This window comes from Mesoplodon mirus (genome assembly GCF_964341445.2).
Source record: "Mesoplodon mirus genome assembly, chromosome: 9".
Classification (NCBI taxonomy): Eukaryota; Metazoa; Chordata; class Mammalia; order Artiodactyla; family Ziphiidae; genus Mesoplodon; species Mesoplodon mirus.
The window spans coordinates 40,854,195-40,879,482 of NC_138985.1; the positions used below are offsets into that span (position 1 = coordinate 40,854,195).

Consider the following 25,288-nt stretch of genomic DNA (forward strand, 5'->3'; position numbering starts at 1 on the left):
GCTTCTCATTAAACACTCATAGGGAAGCACAGATCTAAAAATGATCTCCGTGTTAAAACAATACTCAGATATAACTCTAAAATCATGGGAACCGAGAGGGTAATTGAAGCCATGGGGATAATACTGTCTCCTCTCGTAATCTGTAGGACTGCAATTTTAAAAGATGTACATGAATAGAGCTACAGGATATAGAATGGCAGGGACAGAGCACGCATGGCCCAAGTTGGTGCTGATTTCTACCCACAAGTTTGAGGTTAAGGGATACACCGAGGTGGACAAGGGAAGCTTCTGAGCTTAGATGAGACAGAGTTCTAACTAACTCTTAAAATCCAAGAGAAGAAACTTTGGAATAAAGCAGAGAGCCAATTTTATTCTGATTGTCTTTTAAGGAATATACCTGAATGCCAGATGCTTGCGGGCAGATACCTTTCATGACTCGTTGAACTGTTAAATGCCATTTCCATTGTAATTTGTCAATCTCATCTGACTTGTATCCCCATTTTAAGTAGACCCCACTTCTGTCCCCTGTCAGTAAATCTCAAATTCCTGTCCTTCAGTATTATTCATAATCTTGGCATATGGAGGAGATGTGCAGAGACCTGAGAAAAGCTCGCCACACCCTGGAAAAATCCTTCTTAATAAAGATCTGACTGGCCCTAGGTGTAGTCAACATCTGCAGCTGCTTATTCCCCTGGCCCCAGCCTCTGTGGTTTGCCATTTTTGCATCTTAGCTCTGACTTCTGTTTTTATGTACCACACCTGGCTATGCCAGAATCTCCGGGGAAGAGTGTAGTGAGTTTTGTTGACCCCATTTTGACCTAAACCTAAGTTTTGAGAGGGCTCCAATCCAGAAGAAAAGCCAAGAATGGAGTCTTTTCCTTCTGAGTGATGGAGCATGGCAACTGCAGACCTCCCAGTCTGGGGGACCCTAGAAAGAAAAGAAAAGTTAGGTAACACAGGCCTATTTAAGACTCAGAGGGAATTAATTGTGCATTCCTTAGCTGGATATGGTGACCCACCGACTCTGGGGAATTCATTCACTTACCTAGCTGCAGTGAGGTCTTCAGACAGACACCAGCATCCCTCATCAATCAGACACTTAGTTTCTCCATCATTAGAAGTTTATTTCAGATTCCCATGTTTGAGCTCATAGAGATGATTAGAAAGAATCCTACAGCCAGATAGCTGTTTAGCTTGCTGCTACCAGTAGCGGGTATTCAGCCATGGCACATAAAGTTGACTTTGTCTAGGGCCTAAATAATTTTTAATTTCAGTAGAACTTTCTCCTTTTCATATATAGAGCAGATTTTTAAAGTACTTGGCTAAGATTTATTCTTGCCTATATTCATTGAGAAAAGCATTTGTTAAGCACTGATGAACCAGGCATCACACACAGTAGAACAGAGACATAAGTGAGCAAGATGTGATTTGAGCCCCCAAGCCACCCACTGTTAATGAGGGAGAAAGATGAGAAAACAAAGACATGAGAGTAAAGAAGGGCGATATGCAGACAGAAGAAAGTAAGGGGTGTACTCTGAATAAGGTGTTTGTTTCTAGGAAATTGTTTCTTTGCCTTCTGGTGAGGAATTTGCTAAATTAAACATCATCTCTTTGACTTCCTGGGTTCTGATCACATAAGGACACAAATCATAAATGGCAAATATCACAAATCTCATATCTAAAGAGAGTTACATATTGTTGGTGTTTACCACTTTCCTCTCTCCCCATTTTCTAGTTACAAAATATATTTTAATTAGAATATTGTATATAGTTCTTGTCCTGTTTTACTGATTGAATTTGTTTTTGAAAACAAGCTTCATTCTTGAGGTTTATAGGTGTTTGACAGTCCAGAACAAGGCATCAGGCAACTTGCAGGAATTTATAGCACATTTCTGTTAAAGACTGTTTAAAATTGTTCTACTAATAGTAGAGTAATACATGCCTTTTGTAGAGAATTTAGAAATCATAGAAAGCTACAAGGAAGAAAAGAAGAATTTAGTGAGAACTAACTACAATTTCCTCTCGCCTTCCCAATTATATCAGTGTATACATTATGAGGCTTTCCTTGCGTTTCCATAACATACTTCACGTACTTACTCTTCCCATTTGGGGGCAAATAGGTTTTCAAATTTTTGCTGTTATAAGTGATCTGAGATGCACATCTCTAAAAAAATCTTTATGTAAATTTATATTTCTTAAGGATAAGTTCCTAGCTGAGTAATTACTACTCACAGGTATGAACTGCGTTAATCTCTTTTATGTTTTTCGCTCAGCTACGCTCCATAAAGCTTGTTCCAGTTTTCCCATACATTAGCACTACATTAAAGTACTTATTTTGTAATACCCTCACCCACATTGATTATTATGATTCTTAGAAGGAGAAACTAAGTATTCTTGTCGGACTGATGGGAAGGACTAGTATTATCTTGTTCAAATTTACATTTCTTTTCTAGTGAGGTTGAATACTTGCAGTTTATATCAATCCAGTTATATTTCTTCTGTAAATAATCTATTCACCTCCTTTGCCCATTTTTCCATTGGGATTTTTCTTATTGATTTGAATAAGCTTTTTATATGTTAAGGACATTAATCTTTGTAATATTTGTTATAGGTAGTTTTGCCGAGTTTGTTTCTTTCTTATTATTTTTATACATATATGAGCAAAAAAACTCTTGATTTATGTTTTTTTAATTTTAAAAATCACCTTTAAAATCAGAGAGTTCTTCCCAATTCTGTGGCTAGATACTCAATTTTATTTTCTTCTATTTCTTCTAGAGTTGCACTTTTCATTCAGGTCTTTCATATGGCTGGGATTTATTTTTGTAACGTAAAAGTAAGGTTTCTTGATTAGTTATCACATGTGAATTTTTTCATATTTTCAAACTTTTACTATTTTGTTACCAGCATAAAAAAACCCATTTTACTCTTGATAAATTGAAATTCTGTTAACAAACTCCCTACAAATTAAATATATTGAGCATGAATTTAGTCAGTCCTATATTACCTCTCTGAACTTCAGTTTTCTCATCTATAAGGGTAGTAGATTAGACATCTATGATTTCTTCTAGCTCTAAAATTCCTGTCTTATATTGAAGACCCGCCCCCCCAAATTCAGCAGCATTCATACTTCTGAGGGTTGAACACTTTGGGGGGAAATGTTGCCATTTTAAAGTGGATACCAGTTGATTATTCAGGAGGTTTTGAATAGCCATCTTTTACTCTGATTGACTATGCCTATCAATGCCAATAATCATTCTGTTCATTTATGTTCTAAAATACTCCTGTGGCTAGAATTTCTAAAAATTTACTTTTTGTGAAATGCTGTTGGTATGGACAGATGGTGATCTAGCATCCTGCCAGAAGTATCCCTGCTGTCAGGGTGTTAAAACCATATTTCAAGTCATGTCATTAAATATTTGGAATTGTTTTTCTGAGTTCAGAATGTCCTGAGCAGGACTGAGATATAAAACTCCCAGATAATGACAAATTAAAAAAACATCCAGATCTTACTGCCTTGAACTCCTAGAAATAAGAATAAAGGGGTCTATTTATTTATACTGGCTAAATTCATTAACCACTGTGCACAGCCTAGCTCCAAACCACTGTTTTTTTTTAAAAAATGCAAATTTATATCTCTCCCCCGTTTCTCTCTCATAAAGAATATTTCCTCTTTGAGGGTCATCTCCGTGTTTTATTTGAACTTTTACCCCCAGTGTCTAGCGCTAGGCTTTCAATCAATATTTGCGGGCCTGAATTTGGTCAAGAGGACAATTGTGAGTGATTTGAAATGTTTCCCAAGTTCAAGCGCTCAAACCAAATCTCTGCGAATCCAAAGTTGTACCAGCTCCAGGATTCCGGTTCATTGGAGATTTAAAGTTTTAAATTGAAGGGTTTTGTACCATGGGGAATTAACCTGGAAATGACAAGCAGAAAGGACAGGGAGGTTGATCACAGTAGTCAGTTTGTAACTACAGACAAGCTTTTGGGAGAATACATACTTGGTAAAGAGTAGGCACAAACTTTCAAACTTCAATGAGTCATAGTTTACAAAGCAAGGCTCTTACTGGGGCAGGTTTGTATATGAGGATTTCAATCCTCTTTGGCACCCCAAGTGCACATTAATATTCAGGAAAATAGAAGATTGTTTTGCTGTTCTTTATTATCAAAGTACTTCCATTTCTTTTCAATCCATTCCTCTCCTCCCACACACCCATCCTTCACTCCAGAAAAAGAGGGAGAAACACCTACTCCATTGCAACCAAATTCATTTTTGTCTTATTTTAACCTTCTCTCTTCCTTTTTACCTTCTAATTTTGTTTGTCTCTCAAATAATTGTACCAATATTTCCTTGCAGTTTAAATTCCCTTAACCTGTTTTAACACCAACTTTCTATGGCTGTGCAATAAACCAAGAGCAACACAGTCCTACCTTTCTCCCAGTCTTGTTTCAAACTGTGAAAGAAATTTCTGAGATGGTTCCTGCTGAGACCTAAGGCGTGCCTCTCTAAAAGCACCAAGGAATGTGCAAAACATGAAAATACAAGAGTGTTTACTTAAGATGCTTTGTATCTCCTTGCTTCCATGCCATGTGATCTTGCAGTTGCTACGGTGACTAGGAATTTTTCATTCCATAACTTGTATAAGGACTGAGGCTGCCCTTTGTATTAGTGCCCTGCCCTCTCTAAAGTTACACATGCACTCACGTGCACACACACACACACAAGCATATTCGCAAGCACGCACGTGTAAATGCACACTTATATACACACAAAAGAGCTTCGGAAAGAGTTCCTTGACTTGAAGCATTCCTATTTTCTAAGTGCATTACTTTACACTTTATTTACTTTCAATTTAAAATTTTTTTCCAGCTTTATTGAGGTATGATTGACAAAAGTCATATATATTTAAGGTGTACAATGTGATGTTTTGATATATGCATACATTGTAAAATGATTACTGCAATCAAGCTAATTAACATTTCCATACCTCACGTGATTACGTTGGAGTGTGTGTGTGTGTGTGTATGTGTGTGTGTGGTGAGAACACTTAAGATGTACTCTCTTAGCAAATTTCATGGATCCAATACTTTTTGAAGTTGAAGAATATTTCCACTGGGTCTGTTCACAGTTAAGAGCTAGCTTTCTCAAGTTATTTCAATTTATAAATTAGATCTTTACTTAAATCAGGAGACATTTCCAAACACAACTATGTTTCCTATAAGAGGAATTTGGGAGGAGAAACCAACGCCATAGGAACTAGTCAGAGGTGGCTATCACGGGCTGCTGTTAAAATCCATACTGTCCTCTTTTTACTCAGATTTTAAAGGCTTCTGTAAAACTGCTGCTGTGAATTAGTCAAACCCCAGGTGACAAGTATATCTGCAACTAGTATGTAGAAATTTTGTCCGAGTCATAATTTGCCGTAGGTTTTCATCTCATCTTTAGGCTGCTTGAGGAAAGAGTCAATATTGATATTTTCCCTTCAGAATAACTTCACAAGTGTGTCACACACATATACACATACACAGACACACAATGATATAAGAATTCTTGGGAACTAAAAGGTATTTCTAAAATTTATATTTGTCATTTCTGTAAAATTTCCTAGGAAGCAAGATTTCAGATTTTTTGGTTGTTTTAAATCTCAAGTAGCATATGTATTGTATTTTCAGGGCCATCAGGATATACCAATATGTATAGCTGATTCACTTTGTTATAAAGCAGAAACTAACACACCATTGTAAAACAATTATACTCCAATAAAGATGTTTTTTTAAAAAAAGATATACCAATAATGAGAAGTGGAAATAAGTGCTGTTCCCAGCACTAAGTTATCTGAGTTTTTTGCAAAGTGGCCGAATCTGTCGTGAACATATCGTGCAAACTGTCTGCATGAATGCTGTGGATTGATGGAATTCACAGGTTCAAAGTATTGATAGACAAAGTTTTTTTCCAGTGACCTCAGTATGTTAGGAAATGCTTAATGATCTAATTTAGAATTTGAAGGCATCCTCAATTCTTCTGAATGACCTTCTAATAGGCCTCTGTCAGATCATATATGCACAAGGCAGTGCCCTCAGTTGCCCTTTGACCTAGGCTTTTTGAATCCAAGGGGTAAGTCTTAGTGACTTCCCAACGTAGCCGACCGAGCCTTTGCATATTCCTGTGGGCCCACTAACCAGGGAGAGTGTATGTAACTCTGAGTCTTAGCAGAATGAAATAACCACCATATCTGGGACCAAGGGGCTGCAGAAGTGATGGAGTGTGCAGCAGCCTCAGCCTGTGACCACGGCTGACATCACGCCTTGCTTGTTGCTGCCGGTGTTTTATCTTGTTTATACTTTAGACTTGATGATGCTGAAGGATATTGACCGCTCCCTTGCTGATAATCAGGAACCCCACCACAAAACTAGGGCCTTGTGAGGCATTAACTAACTCTTGAAATTTCTCCTTTCCACCCTAGTTTACTCTCTGGACTGAGTCCCTTGGAACCTCTTCCTCCTTGCCTTTGCCGACCTCTCTGTCCTTGATCTTGGGCCATCCCAATGTCTAGAGTCTGTCTGCTCACCCACCATTCACCAGGCCATTCATTCATTTAACAGACAGTGTTGTTCTGGTTGGAGGGACAGCACAGAGAACAAGAGAGACCAATCCCCTGTTCCCATGCAGCAAACATCAGAGTGGAACTTGTCCTGCCATATCGCCTTTCTCTTCTCCCCTCTATCCCCACCCACAATCTTGGTCATCAACCAAGAACTTCCATACTGGATCTAGAGGACTTTCTGGGAAAGATTTAATAAAATTTAAGATTTTATGATTAAAAAAACCAATAACACCTGTGTGATTTAATAACTCTCAAGCGTCACGTGGGGAGTGTCGAGTATGAAGCAAAGTGTAGGATCTGAACTGTAGTAAACTGATGTAAATATTAGACCAGAAAGAGTGTTAAGAAAATAAAACGTGCAGGAATTAGATTAAGTCAATTAGGGAGATGCTAATATAACCTACCCTAAAGCTATTAGGTTTTTGAGTTGTTTTCCTGACAGCAAGGTGATGGACTCCGTGACCTATATGGTGCCATTTAACTTAGTGATAAGCTGACATAAGCTCCTCTGGAAACTGGAAGGACAAGTTTGCTAGATCATGTACATTTGCATCCCGTTCTCCATTCTCACCTCTGCTCTGTGCTGGTTGGCAGTGAGACCTAACCCCCATGGACCTAACCCGCCTGGATCTCTTGCCTTCCATCTCCAAATGGGGCTTGAGCAATGGGAGGGGTCATAGGAGATCAGAGTGTAGAAGGAAACGGGGTCAGGGTGTTTCTTCCTGCCTTGTCCTGCTTTCTGCTGCAGTTACGGCAGTGACTGCACCCTTCTGGGACTGCAGCTCCTCCTTGCAAGCCTCTCAGTTACTTCTCCAGCTCCCTCCCAGTGGGATCCAGTACTCACTCTGACTTCCTCTTGCCCCTTCAAGCCCAGGGGTGGTTAGTATCTCCCTTTGCTGGTCCATGGTTATCTCACCATATTTTGGTTAATTTTATCAAACCTACCCATACTTCTGTAAATAGTCCCTTCATTAAACACTTTCAGAACGCTTGCTGAGTGTGCCTCTTTTCTACTCGTATCCAGAATAATCCATCAAGCTAATAGAGTATATCAAAATATACTTGTGATGGAAAAACTGTGCCTGTATTTCAGGATATTACATTCTATCCCCATCTCCTCTGCTGTCTTGTGCAATAGGTTTACTAGCTGAAGTTGGCTTCAGGATCAAATTCCTAGCCTTGCCCTAATTGTAGGGTTCTTAGAAAACTTGCTTTACATGATCATTATTAGAGGCAGTAACATTTAATAAATACAGTTCTTTTCTAGCAGCCAGAACTTTCTATCCAGTCTTGTTTACTCGTTTTCTGTGGGAGTTTAGTCACGTTCCATAACAACTTTGTGTTTTGCTTTCACACTATGGAAGTCAGACTTGACCTAGATTTTGTAAGCTTGGGGATGATGAATTCTATTAGTCCTATTTAGGCTTTAGTTTGAGTTATTAATCACAATATGTGTAGGATTTTTAAAAAGAACTAATTATCATTATTTAAATACTCTCGTTTTGCCAGAATCACCTATACAAAGGATGTGTTTGCCGGGCCAGAACTTTGTGATATGGTAAATCTAAACCACTACTCACCTTGACACATATCTGCTTACTTTGTCTTTCCCTTAGCCGCTCTCTTAATCAGATCTATCTTACCAGCAGTATCCTTTCGACTTTTTTTTTTTTTTAAAGATCTGTTTCCTTTTTTTTTTTTTTTCCATGAGAAAAGAGAGTCATGAGATACATTGTCAGCAAATTCTGTGAAGGTTGTTCTCAGACAAAATTGTTTTTGGCCAGAGGAGATTTTTTTTTCAGATAAGTATTCCAGTTCTGCTGTACCCACATTTAACGGTACAAGAATAGATGCGGGCATTGATGGTTTGGTTTGCTAAGCTGTGTGTGAATTTCCGTAGGACAAGATGAGGAGAGATCCCTAACCACTAAATCGCCTGCCGCTTTCCTATTTAGGAGAGGCAGCACTTTGGGCTTCTGTGAGAAAAGTGGTGTCAAGAAAACTGAATTCTGTAGGATCTCAGGTCGTTTTGATCTCATAACCCCTTGCCTGTCTATATCATTGTCCAGTGTGACGAGCATGCAGCTCTTCTTTTCAGTTTACCCATATCTGTTTGAGTGTCCCAAACACTCAAGTTGATGATCAAGATGCAGAACAGTGCAGGCCATTGTTATCTACCACCCTAGTTGTTGGATTACCCTTCCTTAGGAAGAGCACCTCTCAGCAAACTGTCCCCTGTGTTAGCACCATCAGAGTTCAGCACTTGAAATGTATCTTTTGAGAGTAAGCTGTTGTTCTCTCAACCTCTACTCAAAATTGCACATTTATCCATTCCTCTTTTTGTTTGTTCATTGATTCATTTGGGTAAGTTTCTTCAAGTATCTATGAAGTGCCAAGACCTGGCTGTTTGTTGGGAATTCAAAGTTGAAGGAGATACGGTGCCTGCCCACACGTGAGCTTATGCTTTAGAAGGGAGACAGAAAAGGTCATCAGTATGTGCTTCTTGGAATGCTGAGTCTGAAGGATTCGTGTGGCGCTGTGGGGTTGCAGAGAAGGGCCAGCCACATCAGACTGGAGGTGGAGGGAGCAGGTTTCCTGGAGGAGGTGATTCTTGAAGAGAACTTCGTAGGAGGAATGAAAGTTCGACCAAGGAGGTTGGGAAATGAAAGGAGTCATAATAAGCTATTGGCTCTAAATGCCATCTCAGTCTGTTCAGGCTGCTGTAACAAAACACCACAGACTGCGTGGCTTATAAGCAGCAGGAACTTATTTCTTACAGTTCTGATGGCTGAGAAATCCAAGATCAAGGTGCTAGCCGATTCAATATATGATGAGAGCCCACTTTCTGGTTCATAGATAGCTGTCATTTTGCGGTGTCCTCACGTGTCAGAAGAGGCAAGGGGTCTCTGGGGCCTCTTTTATAAGGGCACTAATCCCATTCATGAGGGCTCCAAAGGCCCCACCTCCAGACACCATCACTTTGGGGGTTAGGTTTCAACAAAGGAATTTGGGGTTGGGGGGAGGCACCAACATTCAGTCCATAGCACATGCCTTCCTACCCCTAAGTTAGCATCCTCAGTTATGGTGTTCACAAACTTGAGGGAAAGCAGCATGCACCTTGTGCTACTTGTATGACTTCTTGAGTGCCATGGCATCAAGCGAGATGATTCTGTGCATTCTCCGTCTGAAAGTTTCTCTGGTGCTGCCTGCTTCACACAGGTTTGAAGATGGAACGCTGGGTCACGTGAGGAGTGTTGAGGATCCTGGTTGGAACCGAAGGGGGCAGAAGGGGGATTTTAGAGGGCACAAAATTCACATCTTGCCCAGTTCACACTTCAACCCGCAGGGTGACCTGTTCATGCCCACACCCTTTTTTCCATGTGCCCTAGACTCAGGGACAGTACCATTTAGTGAATGCCTTCCCAGCGTTGTGTTAGTTATATGGTCTCTTATATGTCAGTTGCACGGGAGCTTAGTTTGATAGAATTCTGACAGATGGAGCAAGTACAACGCTCAAGTACAAAACACAGTTATCTCGTGTGACGAGCATCATAATAGGAAAGTGACTAAGTAGAGAGGGTAAAGGCAGCTTCAGAGGAGAGCGACCATTGAACCATGTGAGGTCGAATTCTGTCATTTAAAGGTAATCCACTCGCTCGCTCACTCTCTTGCTTGCTCATGAACTTGCATGCTCAGTAAACCGTTATCAAGTTAATATCATGTGCCAGGCCCTAAGCTGTGTGTTAGGAAGAGAAATAGAGTCACAGTCCCCGCCCTCAAGAGGTCATCATTTCGTGGAGAGCACAGAGGGAGCAGATAATCAGAGGTCAGTGTGATGGGTGTCATGACAGGGTTCTTTGGGCATCTTATCTGGATAGGCAGTGTTACCAGCAGGAGATTGTCAAAGAAGGTCACTTAGATGCAGTGATAAATATGAGTTTCATTGTGTGGAACGATTTGTACCTTTTGGGGTTCATAAACTCCAGTGAGACCTAGAACTCTGGACTCTACCTGGGAAAATGTGCCTACACATAAAAATTTTATATACTTTCAGAAGCTTCTCTGAGTCACTAAAGCCCATCCATGAACCCCCAGCTAAGCCCTCTTGTAAGAGTTGATACTCACAGAGCATCAGGGACACAATGCCATGGAGAATACCAATGGCTGCTTTATGTGAGTACTTGGGAGAGGAATATTTTCCATTATCAGAGATAATGGAAAATCAAGCAAGTAGTTGTGACAATTCCAGCAGGCCTGAGAAATCCCTTAGTAATGACTTTTTCTTGCTAGTGCTGGTGATAAGTGAAAATATAAATGCAGTCAGAAATTTGGTTCAGGACAGCGTAGACTTGCTAAACTGTGAACATCAGTTCTTCACCTTACTTTTTAAAAAAATCAGTATTTTTATTACCCTATATGTATTTTCATCTTAAAAATAAATGTCTTTCATGTGAATAAATGAAAAAAGAAAAGTTGGATTTAGGAGTATAAAAACTGATCTTGGTCAAGGAAGTTAATCTTAAGTAAGCCAAAGATACAGGTTCTATCATTCATTCAGAATTTGCAGGCAGGGGAGCAGTGTAGCCATAAAAAGAAAAGAAATCAGGGCTTCCCTGGTGGCGCAGTGGTTGAGAGTCTGCCTGCCGATGCAGGGGACACGGGTTTGTGCCCCGGTCCATGCAGATCCCACATGCTGCGGAGCGGCTGGACCCATGAGCCATGGCTGCTGAGCCTGCGCGTCCGGAGCCTGTGCCCCGCAACGGGAGAGACCACAACAGTGAGACGCCCGCGTACCACAAAAAAAAAAAAAAAAAAGATAAAAGAAAAGAAATCAGAGCTAGTCACCAAAGAATGGAACAAAGAGATAAGGAGCAGAGAAAACCTGAAGCCCCTCCTCTGTTCAAAAAGTCCTGTGAGTTTGTGATCAAACAGCTTTCCCTCCCCCCCCACCCCCCACGCTTTCAGCTGAGGATACCTGTTTATTTTTATACTTCCTCTCCTCCCCCATCTCCCAGCTCATCCCAGACTGCATCCCATAGGCAAAGCTGTGAAGAATCCATCTGGCCTGGTCCTTAGAGTTTCTTGTTCTTCCTACCATCCCTTCAAGAGAGTAGGGGAAAGACCTGGTTTGTGCAGATCTAGGAGCTAAAGTGTGTGTCAGGGAGTGGGGAGAATTCTTACTGAGCCTGTACCAACCAGAGCTGAGCACCACCAGCCAAGGCATGGGGGCGTGGCGGGCGGTGGGAAGCATGGTGCCTTCTGGGAATACATCCCACTCCCCACTGCGCCTTTCTCTTCAGTGTTGCACCTACAGAAGTCCCTTCTCCTAAGGTCTGTGCCCCTTGCACTGGCATTCTTTTTTTTTTAATTAAAAATTTTTTTTAATTTTTATTTTTTGGCTGCTCTGCGCGGGATCCTACTTCCCCGACCAGGGATCGAACCCGTGCCCCCTGCCTTGGCAGCACAGAGTCCTAACCGCTGGACCGCCAGGCAAGTCCTTGGGCATTCGTTCCTCACCCATCCTCTGATCACTTTCAGGAACATCCCTGGGTATGACTCTCTCATCCCCCTGATAAGGAAATGCATTTTATCTTTGACTCCAATAACCATCCTCTCCACACTGCACCATGCCAGCGGCAGGGCAGCATCTTATGGCCCTTGTCCATGGTCACTGTCCTCTAGCCAGAGACCACCAGGAACACACCTGTAGTTGAGTAAGTTGGGTTTATTGCTTTGGTCTAGTGATGGAGCCCTCGCCCCATGGGGAGCCTCGCAGCAGCTCAGTACAAGAAGGTGTTAGAAGAAAGGACAAACCGGACTTGGGTTTGTGTTTGGTGACTTTGGGGAGGATTTCAAGGAGCAGGGCTTTGCTCTAGATCAGGAAACTGGGCAACTCTGTGACGATATCTTAAATCTTATCTATAAGGAGGACAGCAAAGCCAAAGCTGTCACTAGGAAAGAAGCAGCAGTCACTACTCACTCGCTGGGCTTTCTGGTATTTTCTGCCGTGATCAATGTTTATGCTTTGTCTGTGTTCAGATATGACTTGCGAGTGGTCGTGTTTTTGTGTTGTCCCACCACAGTCACAGAGTGGCCTTATCTGATGTTGATTTTTCGCAGAATCAGTGACATTTAACAGGAGAACAGGAGGCCCATCCTGAGTGCCAGGCGGGCTCCCAGGTGTCAGGGGCTGTTTCTCCCTTGCTCAGTCTTCACTGCTCTGAACTGCCCCACTTCAGAGATCAGCCTCCTTGATCAAAGCCTCCACCTGCTTCCTCCTTGACCGCCTGCCTGCTCCCTTCACTCCTGGGAAGGCTTGTCCTCAGCCCCTCCGTGTTGCCCGCTTATCAGCTCCTCTCTGGGCGCACTCCTTTCCCTGACCAGACAGACGCCCTGTGGAGAAGGGCTGTTTGCGTGTGTGCTGACGGCAACCCAGAACACCTCTCCTCCCTCCCTCCTGGTGTCTCCTGTGCTGATCTCTTCCCCTGGTGGGCGGAGGGGGTGTCATTCACTGTTCCCCTCTCAGGTTTCTCTTCTTTTAATTAAAAAAAATTTTTTTAATGTATGTTTTTAATTTAAAAATTAAAAAAAAATTTTTGGCCGCACTGCGCAGCATGTGGGGATCCCAGTTCCCCGACCAGGGATCTAACCCCGCGGGCCGCACCACACCACCCTCCCACCTCCCCACGGTGGCAGTGCGGAGTCCCAACCACCGGACCGCCAGGGAAGTCCCCCCCACTCAGATTTCTGAGCACTTCGGCAGGAAGGCCTAAAACCATAAACATATGTTTTTCTACCCTCAGCAGCACAAAGCTGCCTGGCAATTCCTCTCTTCATAACTTGTTTATTCCCTGTTGCAACCCCTAAAGCCATTTTTCCAACAGTTTTCTCTTCAGGCCGCCAAGGAACCTCCCCTTCCAGAAGATGGTCAGAACCCCCACTCTGTGGAGATGGTAGAAGGCATCTCATTTTGTCTACCTCGGCTACCTTATTTTCCCTGCTCTAATTTTTTTCTAAATCTCCACCCACCTTCTTTCCCGTGATCCTCTCTGGAAGGAGGACGTCTCGGTCCCGTTGTAGCCTAAACCCCCCATGCACGTTCCTGATCTCTCGCCCCTTCTCCATAGCCCCTCACCTTGCCGACTTCCCCAGCCAGGCAGCCTCTTCAGCCTGACTCCTCCCCTTCGTAGTGAAATTCCAAGGAGGCCGTCTTGAAGTGCCTGTTTGTGCACTTCCTTCACATCCGCTCACACCTCAACACTCGCCTTCCCATCCTGGTCTCCTCATCACTTCCTCCTAGACTCTTCATCTTGGTGAATTTGACAACGTCAGGCAGCCTTTGCCCTTGACTCTCCTGAGTCGGTGCCCTCAACCTTCTCCTGGCTTGTCTTGGTTTCACTGCTTAGTCGTCTCTTTGGTAGGTTTCCTCATGACTCTGATCCCCTCCCTCTTCCTCCTTCTTTCTATGTTTTCTCTTCCCATTTCCCTTTCTGTCCTGCTTCCCTTCAACAATCTCATCCACTCCCAAACTTGAGTAGTTCACAAATGTATCTCTGTCCTTGGCCTTTGTCCAGAGCCCTAGTTTGCTACACATCTACAGCATGATGTATTATCAGTACTGAAACATCAATTGTCTGAAACCAGGTTCATCAGTCTCAGCAGAACCAGTTTTTTTTTGTCCCATTTAATGGCATTTCCATTCTGTTTCACCCACAGATCTGGGATTTGATCTGTCATCTTAGACAGTCAAATCGCATGGGTTCTCTACCTTTGCTTTCTCTCTTGCATGTGGCCTCATTTTGGGGGAGCTCACCACATTAGACTTATGCTGTTATGGAGCCATCACCTTGTCATTTAAGGGCAGGGCATCGGTCTTACTCACCGCTGCTTGCCCCTTAGTGTCTGCCACAGTGCCTTACCCAAAGCAGACCCTCACTATTTGTTGAGTGGTTGTCTACAAATTAAGCATTTTAATGCTTTACTTGCATTTCATGAACTATTTGTCATTGAACATATTTCTTGTCATTAGTTCTTTAAATACTTTTATTCTTAACCAAGCAAGCACCAGAATAAAGTTTCATACCCAGAATTTCAACTCTGGTACTTATGCTGTTTTTCAGGAAGAGCGGTTAGGTAAGGGTACATAGGTTGGTCAGGAGGCATTAATTTGACCTTCCCTCTTGAGAGCCGGGTATAATACGTATGGTTATTACGTTTTCACGGCAATTTTAGATAACTTCCATCTCCTTTTGTACATTGATTTTTCTGCTTTTTTGCTTCTTTATCTTTTAACAGGTTTTCAAAATGGAAACTATCACTGTGACATAAGATGCTATTGATAGTACATCAATATGGTTCAGCTATTCCCCTGCCCAGCAGAGTGTAGCTGCTCTGTGCACAGCCCTGTAATACATATTAGTTACACAGACATTAGAGAAGCCCTTCCCATCCATATGTATGTGCATGGCCCGCGGAAGTTAATAATGCCGTATATCACATGCACATAGAATGTAAAATGTACTTCACAATGACAACAGGCTCATATAAAATGAATATTGGCTTACGACGAGAGGAAAGCTAGGGAAAGATTTTTGTCCTTTCAGACCTGCTCTTTACTGAATTATTTGTTTCTGTGTCTCAGTATCCCAGACTCACATTCTGCCGTTTTTGTTTTTTTTTGTCAATATTATGTGCCTCTCGCCAGCCACCTTGCTTCACTTCAGCCACACGGATAACAAAAGAAGCCCTTTGGAGAAATGAAAGATAGCAATTATACATTGGTATTCATGTTACAGGAGTCACACTGCCATCCTCAGGGAGTTTAACAATGAATATCCAGCATTAATTGCCACAGTAACTGCGTGTCTGACCTTGCTGAAGTGTAATACATCAGTTTTACATAGTAAAATTATTTGCCACTAAGAGATTTTAAAAGGTTGATCATAAAATTATATTGCTGTTTAGAATGACTAGTATTTTTTGTTTTTAAGAAGATCTTGGAGGACTCACATGACTAGGTCACTACATTTTCTTAGGAATCAGCACACCGGGAGTTGAACTCATCATTTTCCCACTGATTTGGTTGGCAATTATGACAAGAATAGTGCCTTCCTATTCTTATGGAAGGTGAATAAATACATCGGCATGTCTGATAAATCTATGGAACTGATAATAAGGCATGAGGACATAGTACTTTTTATCTAGTCGGGGCCAGGAGAATGTTCTTTTTGTGTGTTTGTACCTAATTTAGGTAGGGTTTTCTGCCAGGAGCAGCACAGAAGCATGCTAGGAACCCTAGGACGTGTTTCCCTTTTTAAAGAGGCAACATAATTTTTAAGGTGAAGCCTCTTTGCTATCAACTTTTCTTGCTTCAATCTTTTGCTCAGATCCTCAGAAATACAGAAGGTAAATATTTTTACCTGTGTTTCTCCCTACCCCCTCCACCCCTACCTGCCTCTGGTTGGGTGCCGCCCATCAGGAGAATTTCACACTCCACACTCTGGAAGTGTTCGTCGCTAGGGTCGGCTCCACACTGCTGGGTCAGCAGTGAGCCCGACTCTGACAGAGCCACGTCAGCGAGCCATGTTGGGCTCTGGGCTGTGGAAGCTGTGTGTGCAGAAATGAATGATTGTTCAGCCTTCTCTCCGTGTTAAAAGGGACCGCGGTGAAGACAGTCAGTGCATTCACCCGTGACATCCGAATTTCAGCCTAGATGAGATTCTAACTAGAGATCCGTTTTTGCTTGTATTCTGGTAAAACAAGTACATGATAAATGTGAAGGCCACCTCAAGTTTGGGAGTAAAACATGAACTGAACGATAGAATGAGTAGTTTTTTTCCCCACCTTTAAAGTAAGGCTGTGAGGTAAATGAATATGATATGTATCCGCTACATCTGCTTAATATGGCTTGCTCATTGTTTTAGTGTTTAAATGATGTTTTATATGATTTTCTAATTTTAATATAGTGGCAGTTTAAGAAGTATTAACCAGGTAAAAGAGAGTATAGCACACATGCAATTAGTATATTGTGTTTTTGAGACTTTGAACTTTGGATTTCTTAATTCAAATCATTCAGGTAGTTTTAAAAATGAACTCTGAATCCCATCCCCACTTTATTTTTTTTTCCAGTTTCCTTTAAAGTATTTATGCCTTTCTAATGCTTTATGTATCCATACAACTTGAGCCTGGACCCCGTACCATTAGAGGGAGATTCTTGACCAGATTCCTAATTTGTTCTGAATCTGTAAAGATAATTAGGTGGGAAAGCAACTTGAGAAAGTGCAGCTGTAGTTAGCTCTTTTTTTTTTTTTTTTTTTTTTTGCCTTCTTAATTTTCTCTCTGTTTTTCCTTCTTCCATCCATCACTCCCATCGGCAATTGAAGCAGGATGATGAAGTGACAACCGTTCAGGTTAAAGAGCAGGACCGGGATGTCCTGGTGCTGAAGAAAGTGCGGAGCTGCGGCCCAGCCCCCCAAGCGGGGAGCGCAGAGAGCGATTGGAGGTCAGAGTTTCCACCCAGCCCCGTGCTCCTGTTTCCTTTTCCCTGCCTTCCTCCCCTTCTCCCGCTCCATCTCACTCGCTCTCTCTGCCTCCTCTTCCCCCCACTCCCTCCCTCCCTTTTTTCTCCGCCTCTCGAGCCGAGCGTGCTAGCTGACTGCAGAGCTCTTAGCAGCCAGATGGACTCAGTTCCCAGTGAAAGGACAGAGATGCCGAGATCTTTGAGCCTTTAGGGGATGCCTTTGTTAGTAGCCGTGCACAATGGGCAGCTCCCGGCTGAGAGTCTTTGACCCTCAGTTAGAGAGGAAGGATTCTGCCGCGCTTTCAGACCGAGCGCTGCCCTTGCCTACCTTCGATGTGCCTTATTTCAAATACATCGATGAGGAGGATGAGGACGAGGAATGGAGCAGCCGTTCACAGTCCTCCACTGAGGATGACTCCGTGGACTCTCTGCTCTCTGACAGATACGTGGTCGTGTCCGGGACCCCGGAGAAGATCTTGGAGCACCTTTTGAATGACTTGCACCTGGAAGAAGTCCAGGACAAAGAAACAGGTAAGGCAGGGGGGTGTCTCCTGCTTCCAGACTCACAGCTGCGGCTGCCCTTGTCAGTTTCCGGAGGGGGCAAGACTCTGTCTGTACTGTAGCTGAAACCAGAGTGGGCTGACCCAGCATATGCTTCTTGGGCCTCCCCCTTAGCCTCCTGCTGTTTTGTTTAAATCCAGTAAATGGACATATGTAGAGCCAAGCTGCCGCCTGGGAAGTAGCTATACAAAGAAAATGATACGAAGGCAGATGTTCTTGTTCCATTGGCAATTTTTACCACATCTCACCTAAAGGCAGTTGGCAAGAGGCCAGCATTGAATAGCCAGTGTTCAGTGGGGAGGAATGAGGGATGGGGTTACCAGCTAGCGTTTACCTGGCTTGTGGGAAGCACTGAGCTGGGGGAGTAGCCTCCCTGCCGAAAAGTCAACAATTAATGCAACTACTCAGCAACTATTAGCTTAGCAGCAACTTCTGCCTTTTTCCGTGTGGTTTACAAACTGCTCAGAGCAAGCCCTGCTGTGCAGAATATGATACTCACAGCTTCTCAGACCAGAAACAGTAATTCACTGAAGTCTTACTGATCAGGCTTCTTGTCCTTTCTATTTACTCTGGGAGCAAAATACCCACTTAGCCTTTTCACCCTTGCACTTCTGGAAACACTACCATTGCACGATCTACCCAAACTTCCTTTATCACACAAGGGCAGTGCTTGCTTCTCTTAACCAAAATTTGTAATTTGTTCCAGCCTGGAGCAGTTATTCCAATGAATAGGCCTCTGGCTGTAGCCTGAATTCTGTAACTTGATGCCCTGAGTAAAATGCACTTTTTGCTGCCACCATAGCACCTGTGATGCCCGCAATTTGCAATATATCGACTGCATCAATAAAAGGCATTTTTGGTTGTATTAGTACAAGTAACTCCTTAGGTTTTTCCCATGCAGGAAGGGTTGTGAAATGACAGCTTAGGTAGGAACAAGAGTTTCCTTGGGTCCCAGTAGTCTTGTCTGAACTTAATTGATGTCTGGCTCTATACTGCATTATAAAGGACATTAAGAGAAACAAAGATGTGTGAAATATGTAATAGTGTTTTTAAAAAAAAGACAAAAATGACTCCATCACGCATCCTATATTAAGGTTATTGTTTGATCTTGAAATTCAAATAAAAACTTTATTTTGCATATCTGTGTTTGGGGAAAAATAGTAATAGTTGTCATTTATACACAAACAAGCTAAAAGAGAAACGTATTCTCGTGGCATCTGCTGGGTGGTTTTTGTATGTCTATCTATTAATATTTTGTGCGTTTGAGCACTGTTTCCGTGTTCTGCTTCATCAGAGATAGTCATCATGGAACTGGCCATAATTTTCCGCGTACTGGTTAGCAGACTGCTTTACACAGGTGGTTTGGACTAGATTACAGGCAAGTTATCTGCCACGAAGAGGACACCTTTGAACATGCGTAGCAGTTTGGGGGACTGAATGTGTTCTTCTTAATAGCACTGCAGTTCTATAACACAGGACTTTGTGTCTCAGTCATATTCATAAGAGTAGAAATTACTGAAGCCAGTACTAGGCCTACTTGATTTTTTTTTTCTTTCGTTCTCACTGTCACTAGTTTTTTGTGAAAGGTGGCCTAGGTACCCACTGACAAGTTAACACCGGGAATGAGAAATCACCCTAATTCCTGTTACTAATGCCAGGAGTTGCCTCCTGTTGAGAAACAGTGTTGTACCTGGTGTCTAGAGACTGGTATTCCCAGTTTCTTCTCGATTATACCAACACTGGGATCAGATGTGTCCCTCTTGCCAGGTGCCGGGCAAAGCTAAAAGGACCACGACTCGCTGTGGCCAAAGCCGGGCAGGTAGAGCCCCGCAGGGGTCAGTCTCTCCTCATTCCTTCTCATTTCCTTAGCGTTTGCAGAGGACACATGTAAAACTTCAGATGTTTGCAGGGACACCTGAGGGGGAAAACAGTAACAACTTTTCCTCTGATCAAAGGAGAGTTTTATGAAAATGAAAAAGTCAACTTTGGAGAGAGATTGATGTGTAATATGATAGGGACACCTAAGTGGAAGTCACATGCAGTTCTTCCACACTTCACGAACAGCGCTTGGAGAAAATACAACAGAAGAGCCACTGTGTGGCTTTTGTTGGTAACATTTAAAAATATATAAATATAAAATCAATTTCAGGTACAAATTGAAGAAAAGTGGTTATGAGTTCGTTCTAGTTTGAATACTAAATGAATCACATATTTAAAGTAGTTGAGGCCCCTTGTCACTGACGGTGGTGAATGTTAGTTCTTTATCTTGGTCAGGCTGGCAACCCTCACTATAAAAGGTCTACGTGTGTAGGAGTCTGAGTCGCGTAAACATATGGAAGACAGATGGAGGAAAATGAGAAGGGGCTGCAATAAAAGTATACAGCAGCGTTTTTATGTTCTTGAGCGCCCTTTTAGGGAGATGGAGCCATATGGAGCCGGGTCGAGCCATATGGTGGTCGTCCACATGGCCCCAATGGCAATGAGGAAGAAAGCATACATGGGAAGAAATAAATGGTCCTGGAGGCTGGGATGAGCCTGTTCTGGATTCTTACATTCCTGTACCCACCAGAGGCTGGAGAAGTTAACCAAGCAAGAGATGCAAGTTATTTCCATCTCTTCCCCACAAAAGTCACTTCATTATGAAAATGTAGGTGCAAGGCCCAATAGGCTAAGAGACCTATACTCACAAAGGACAGGTTCAGGTGATTACTAATTGCTGTTAACGTGCAAGTGGAAAAAAAGTTTACTTAATTGAATGGAATAGAAATAAGAGATACTGTATTTTTGTTATTACCCAAATCTAGAATAGAATAGAATAGAATAGAAAACAATAATTCATATAGTATTCTATCACCATATCAAACTGAGTTTTAAAAGCAAAAAACATTATTAGAGATGCTCACAAGCAACCTACTAATGATTTTCCTAAATGATTTGATCCACACAGCACTTACCATGCTTATTTTCATAATCCCCTATGTGTCTACCTTTCCTCCCTGGTACTACCCGGCACAAACAGTCATCCTGGGAATATCTGTGGAATGAGTGGATGGATGGATGGATGGATGGATGGATGGATGGATGGATGGATGGATGAATAATTCTTCATTGTTTAAAATGGAAAAACTGTTTGAGTCTGGTAACTGGATACCTATTTGTGAACGTCGAAAGACTGAAGCTGTTTTCAAAGATTACCTTTTCTTTTGAGGTTCAGGGTCTGACTTGAAGCATTTGAAATGTTAGGGGAAAATCAAGCAGCTCTATCTTTCATCTTCCCAGAAATAGGGCAGACGTCACTGGGCATTCCCAGCCCAGGAGAATTACAAGGAAGGCAAGAAGCAAGAAAATATGTTGTGAATGGAGGAGCTGGAGGGGTGGAGGAGCAGGTCCCCACCACCAGCCCGTCTCTGGAAAGGATCAAATGTGTTTTGTCTAGAGTTGCTTCTACTAGGAATAACGATTTCTGTTCTAAGCAGGGGTGGCCGGGGACAACACTGTGATCAGATGGATTACACAGAGGAAATCCTTCTTACTGACTTTCTTTCTACATCTGCATTATGATGAGTCTACCTTAGGGGAAACACAAGAGGAAATAACATTATTTGCTCCCCTTTTTTTTTTTTCCATGTCTTGGGTTTTTATTCATCCTTTTGAAGCAAATGTGCTTATGATTACAGGTTTTCAAGAAAAAACAAGCAGAGAATAAGGTAGTGGGAACAGGTAAAGCCTATTAGCCGATTCTTATTAGGCTTGACCTGCTTTCTTCCAGGTATGGCTGTTTTTACTTCATGAGGTTATCGTTCAGTATATTGTGTACTCGGTGTGGAAATGTCTGCTCATCCTGCTTTGACCACGGAAGGCATGGATGCCTCCGTGTGGGTGGTGTACTTTCAACAGCACCTAGTAGACTGATTACATCATGGAGAAAGTGAGTCCCTTACCTTTGTAACGAGGCAACCACCTCCATGGAAGTACCTGGTTTATATCATAGGAGTGTCTCACTTAATTGATAGGGTCCCAAAGCTATTCTCCATTGCCAGCTTAATGGCTTTTTTTGGAGCATTGCACTGATGGAACCTTGAGTGAAGCTAGGGCAGGCAAACCATTTTTCATTTTCTTTTATCTTCTTTCCCGTTCCAGCACCAAACGTATCCTAAATACTTGATACATATTTCTTGTGAAGGAAAATTAAGAATGCCTTTTTCCTGATCATTGGAAATACGGAAGACAGTTTAGGTGAACTTCTTCCTTAATTTCCTTACCTTTTAGGATTTCTGGAAAGATGTTTGGTGCTTCTCTTCTAGGCTTTCTTTTGCAGGTGGCAAGACCTTTATAACCCTGTGGCTGCATGGCTTTTAAACTTTTGGCGGGTAGACATGGAAGTTTTTAGATGGTGGTAAGCCTCTCCATGATTTTGTGCAATTAACATGCATGTAAAATTATCTTGGATTTATCTTTTTATTTTTGTGGTATCATGTAACACATAATAGACCAGTGGATCTTATCTGTGGCTGTGTCATTAGCAGCACATGGGGCATTTTTCAAAATATCAATGTCTGGGTCCCACCCCAGAGATCCTGGTTCAGTTGACCCGAGTTGGGGCCTAAGAGTTATGGGCTTTGAAGGCTCCCCAGATGATGCTATATGTAGCCAGGTGTGAGAGCCACAGAACTAGGACAATGACTTTGTCTCTCCACTTTCTTCAGAGACGTATTCAAAGTGTCTAATAGTTATAAATTTGCCCCTGAGAACTAGGGGCGTCATTTCTCCTTTCCTCCACCTCCCCTCCCCACTCCCTCTCCTGGTGTCTGTGTCCAGCCTCATATCCACTGGTCCCTGCCCTAGAGCCTCTGCAGCCTGAGTTCAAAATTCACAAACCTGCATTGCTGGTCCATCCACTGAAATGGTTTTGAAAAAAGGAAACAATCAGAGTGGACAGAGGTACTGGCCACACAGCTGTTAGCTCTCAGTTCTTGGAATGAGGAGGTGACGGTATAGTGAACAAAACCCATTTGGATTTTGGCCAGGGTTCTGTCACACTCCAGCGATCTCTGGGTGGTCCTTCAGCCTCACAGCCAAGAATGCTTACTTCTGTAAGAAACGATGTTCTAAGGAAGGAGAATATGCACGCAGCAGAGTAGAAAGGGTACTAAAATGAGATTCTGAAGTCTTGGGTCCCAGATCTGGGCTCCATTAATAGACCAGCCTGAGACCTTGAGCAAGTTATACATGAGATGAGTTCTGACATATCTTTCATCACTAAAATGCTTTGATCTAAAGAGATTTATATCAACCCCCATCCCCTTTCCTTTCAAAGTATGTCACAGAACCGTAAAATTCTAGATCTAGAGGAGACCTTAACCCTGCGGTCGTTTTATGCTGACCTCACCATCACTTGGGCTTTGCACAAGGACTTAGGCGGTTTGGCCTGACTTCATGTTGCCCTGTCTTATTGCTGTGTTTCTTCAGCCTCGCTCAGAGAGTAGTTAGAATGTTGATGGGGTAGCAGGCTTGGAATTCAAGGCTCAGTGGCCATACCTGGTGATGATTTAAGTGTGTTTGTATATAACCTTGTCCAATGGGAAACTTCTTAAGTTCCTCTGGGAAATTATGCTATAACATTTACAAAGAATAGCTTTGGTTTATCACCTACCAGTAATATCCATTTGCAGAGAGTTTTACTACCAGGCCATTTTGGAATATTCAGAAACAGTCCGTTGCTAGAGAAAAGCAGCGGTTTTCCCCCAGTGATGAAATACTCTGCATCCTGGCTCTTATCCTAGCCCTCCCCCTGTAATTCCTTTACTTTTAACTTTACACACTGCTTCTGTAATAAAATACAGCAGTGTATATTTGAGTGTTCAGTTTCTATATGCGGGTGAATGAATACCATAGAAAAATTTAATTCCTTCCTTCCACAGATATCTTCGACCTCTTATATAGGCACTGTTCTAGCTGTGGGGCATACAGCTGTAAACAGAATACACACAAACTCCTTACTTCGTGGGGCTTACATTTTAGTGGAGGGAGTCAGACAAAAAGCAAATAGGGAAAGAGTGGATGTTCGTGGTGCTAAATAACCAATCTCATTATAGACACAAATTTGGGAGAACTATATCCACATGTCTTTAAAAATGAAGAAGCTAGAGGATATTTTAATGTATTTAAAGTAGTATAGAGAATGAATGTGAAATGTCTGGTCCTATTCAGCAAAGTTCAGAACCAAAGGAAATAGACTTAGTTGAAAAAATAAATAAAAGATGTAAAAGGAGTTGGAAGTAGGTATAAGTATCCCTGGATGGTGCTGGCGACAGCTAGGAGCCGTAGACTCTGCATCCGTGGAAATGGTTGATGTCAGCCTTTTACCTTCTTGACCTGTGAAAGTAGCTTTCTCAGAGACAAATAACTGGACTAGGTTGCCACTTGAGGTCTTTTTCAGCTTTATGAAACTGTCAGTGTTAAATATTAGGTTAATTTTGTTTGCATACATGCTAATGAAAAAATCAACAAAAGACTAAATAAATTCATTAGCACCAACTCCAGCTGCCCTGGGTGTGCCTCAGATGCAGATGAGAACCCCACTGTTCAGCGAAGGCTTGAAACAGCGATCCCCGGTGACAATGAAAATCCCCAAAGCGCCAAGGAGAGAGAACTAGGAGTAAAAGTGCTCATATTAGGATATTGGTTTCTGTTCTGCTTTATAATCTTTGTGCTTTTGGTTTGGTTTGGTTTGGTTTTTTGGCAGTTCCCTTAGCTTCTCTCCTAATTGCTAATGTGGAGGATGTAATGTTTTTGCTGATTGTAATTGAAGCATTGGAAGACTTTATAAATTAATACTGACTGAGTGATGAGATAATTAGAATTGTGTAGAAATTTCTTTCTCTTTTGCCTCGTTTATGAAATCAAAGAGTTTAGACCACATGACATCTGAGGCCCCTTCCAAATTTGAGAGCCAGGATTTGACACCACTCTGTTTATCCAAACATCCTCTCCATTAGATGGATGCTTGTACAGAATGATTATCTCCATCTAATGGACATAGATGCTAAGGCAGAAGTTAACTAAGCTGCTTCAGAGATAGAGTGGTCATTTGAATCTGAAAGTGAACCCAGATATATTCCTAGCTTTGTCCTAGACATCATTTTTGTCTAGTGGCTAAAATCTTGGATGAAAGGCAGAACTGAAATAAAAAGCCTACCATTCGACTCTAGCTATAAACCCCAAATCAGGCGCTTCAGTAGCCACTTAAGAGGGAGCTAATCTCCAGCACAAAGACCTGCTGCTTGGTTTCCACCTGTGAGCAAGGTGGCCACTGGGTGGGCTGACTGCTTCAAGAAGGTTACACAAGAAAGGAGGTGTGGGGGAAGAGGTCCTAGTTGCAGCTGATGCTGTATCAGACCACTCACGTGAGATAATATTAAAACTCAGATTATGACTGTGAATTTCATTTGAGGTGTTCATCTTCTGAACTAATCTATTCACACCACCTTTGAACATGTGATACTATATGTGATAACAAGGGAATTGATGCTTTTACACTGCCAGTAGATTGTGGGTTAATTAATACTCTTGTTGGTAATGAAGCAAGGTGAAATGCAGTGAGACA

General features: G+C 42.2%; 1 protein-coding gene across 6 annotated transcripts in view; it reads left to right on the top strand.

The window, feature by feature from the left end:
• RAPGEF5 (Rap guanine nucleotide exchange factor 5) overlaps window positions 1-25,288 on the top strand; it is a gene marked incomplete at its 5' end in the record, with an annotated part of 217,138 nt that overhangs the window by 127,134 nt on the left and 64,716 nt on the right. For 2 of the 6 annotated variants that reach the window (XM_082633000.1, XM_082633002.1), the window contains 2 exons: window positions 16,985-17,103; window positions 17,564-17,652. The exons of 1 other annotated variant lie outside the window; for it this stretch is intronic. In XM_082633000.1, the coding sequence (XP_082489126.1) occupies window positions 16,985-17,103; window positions 17,564-17,652 (208 nt within the window). The remainder of the gene's footprint in view (window positions 1-16,984; window positions 17,104-17,563; window positions 17,653-25,288) is intronic. 3 more of the 6 variants (XM_082633004.1, XM_082633003.1, XM_082633001.1) reach the window with 2 other exon arrangements.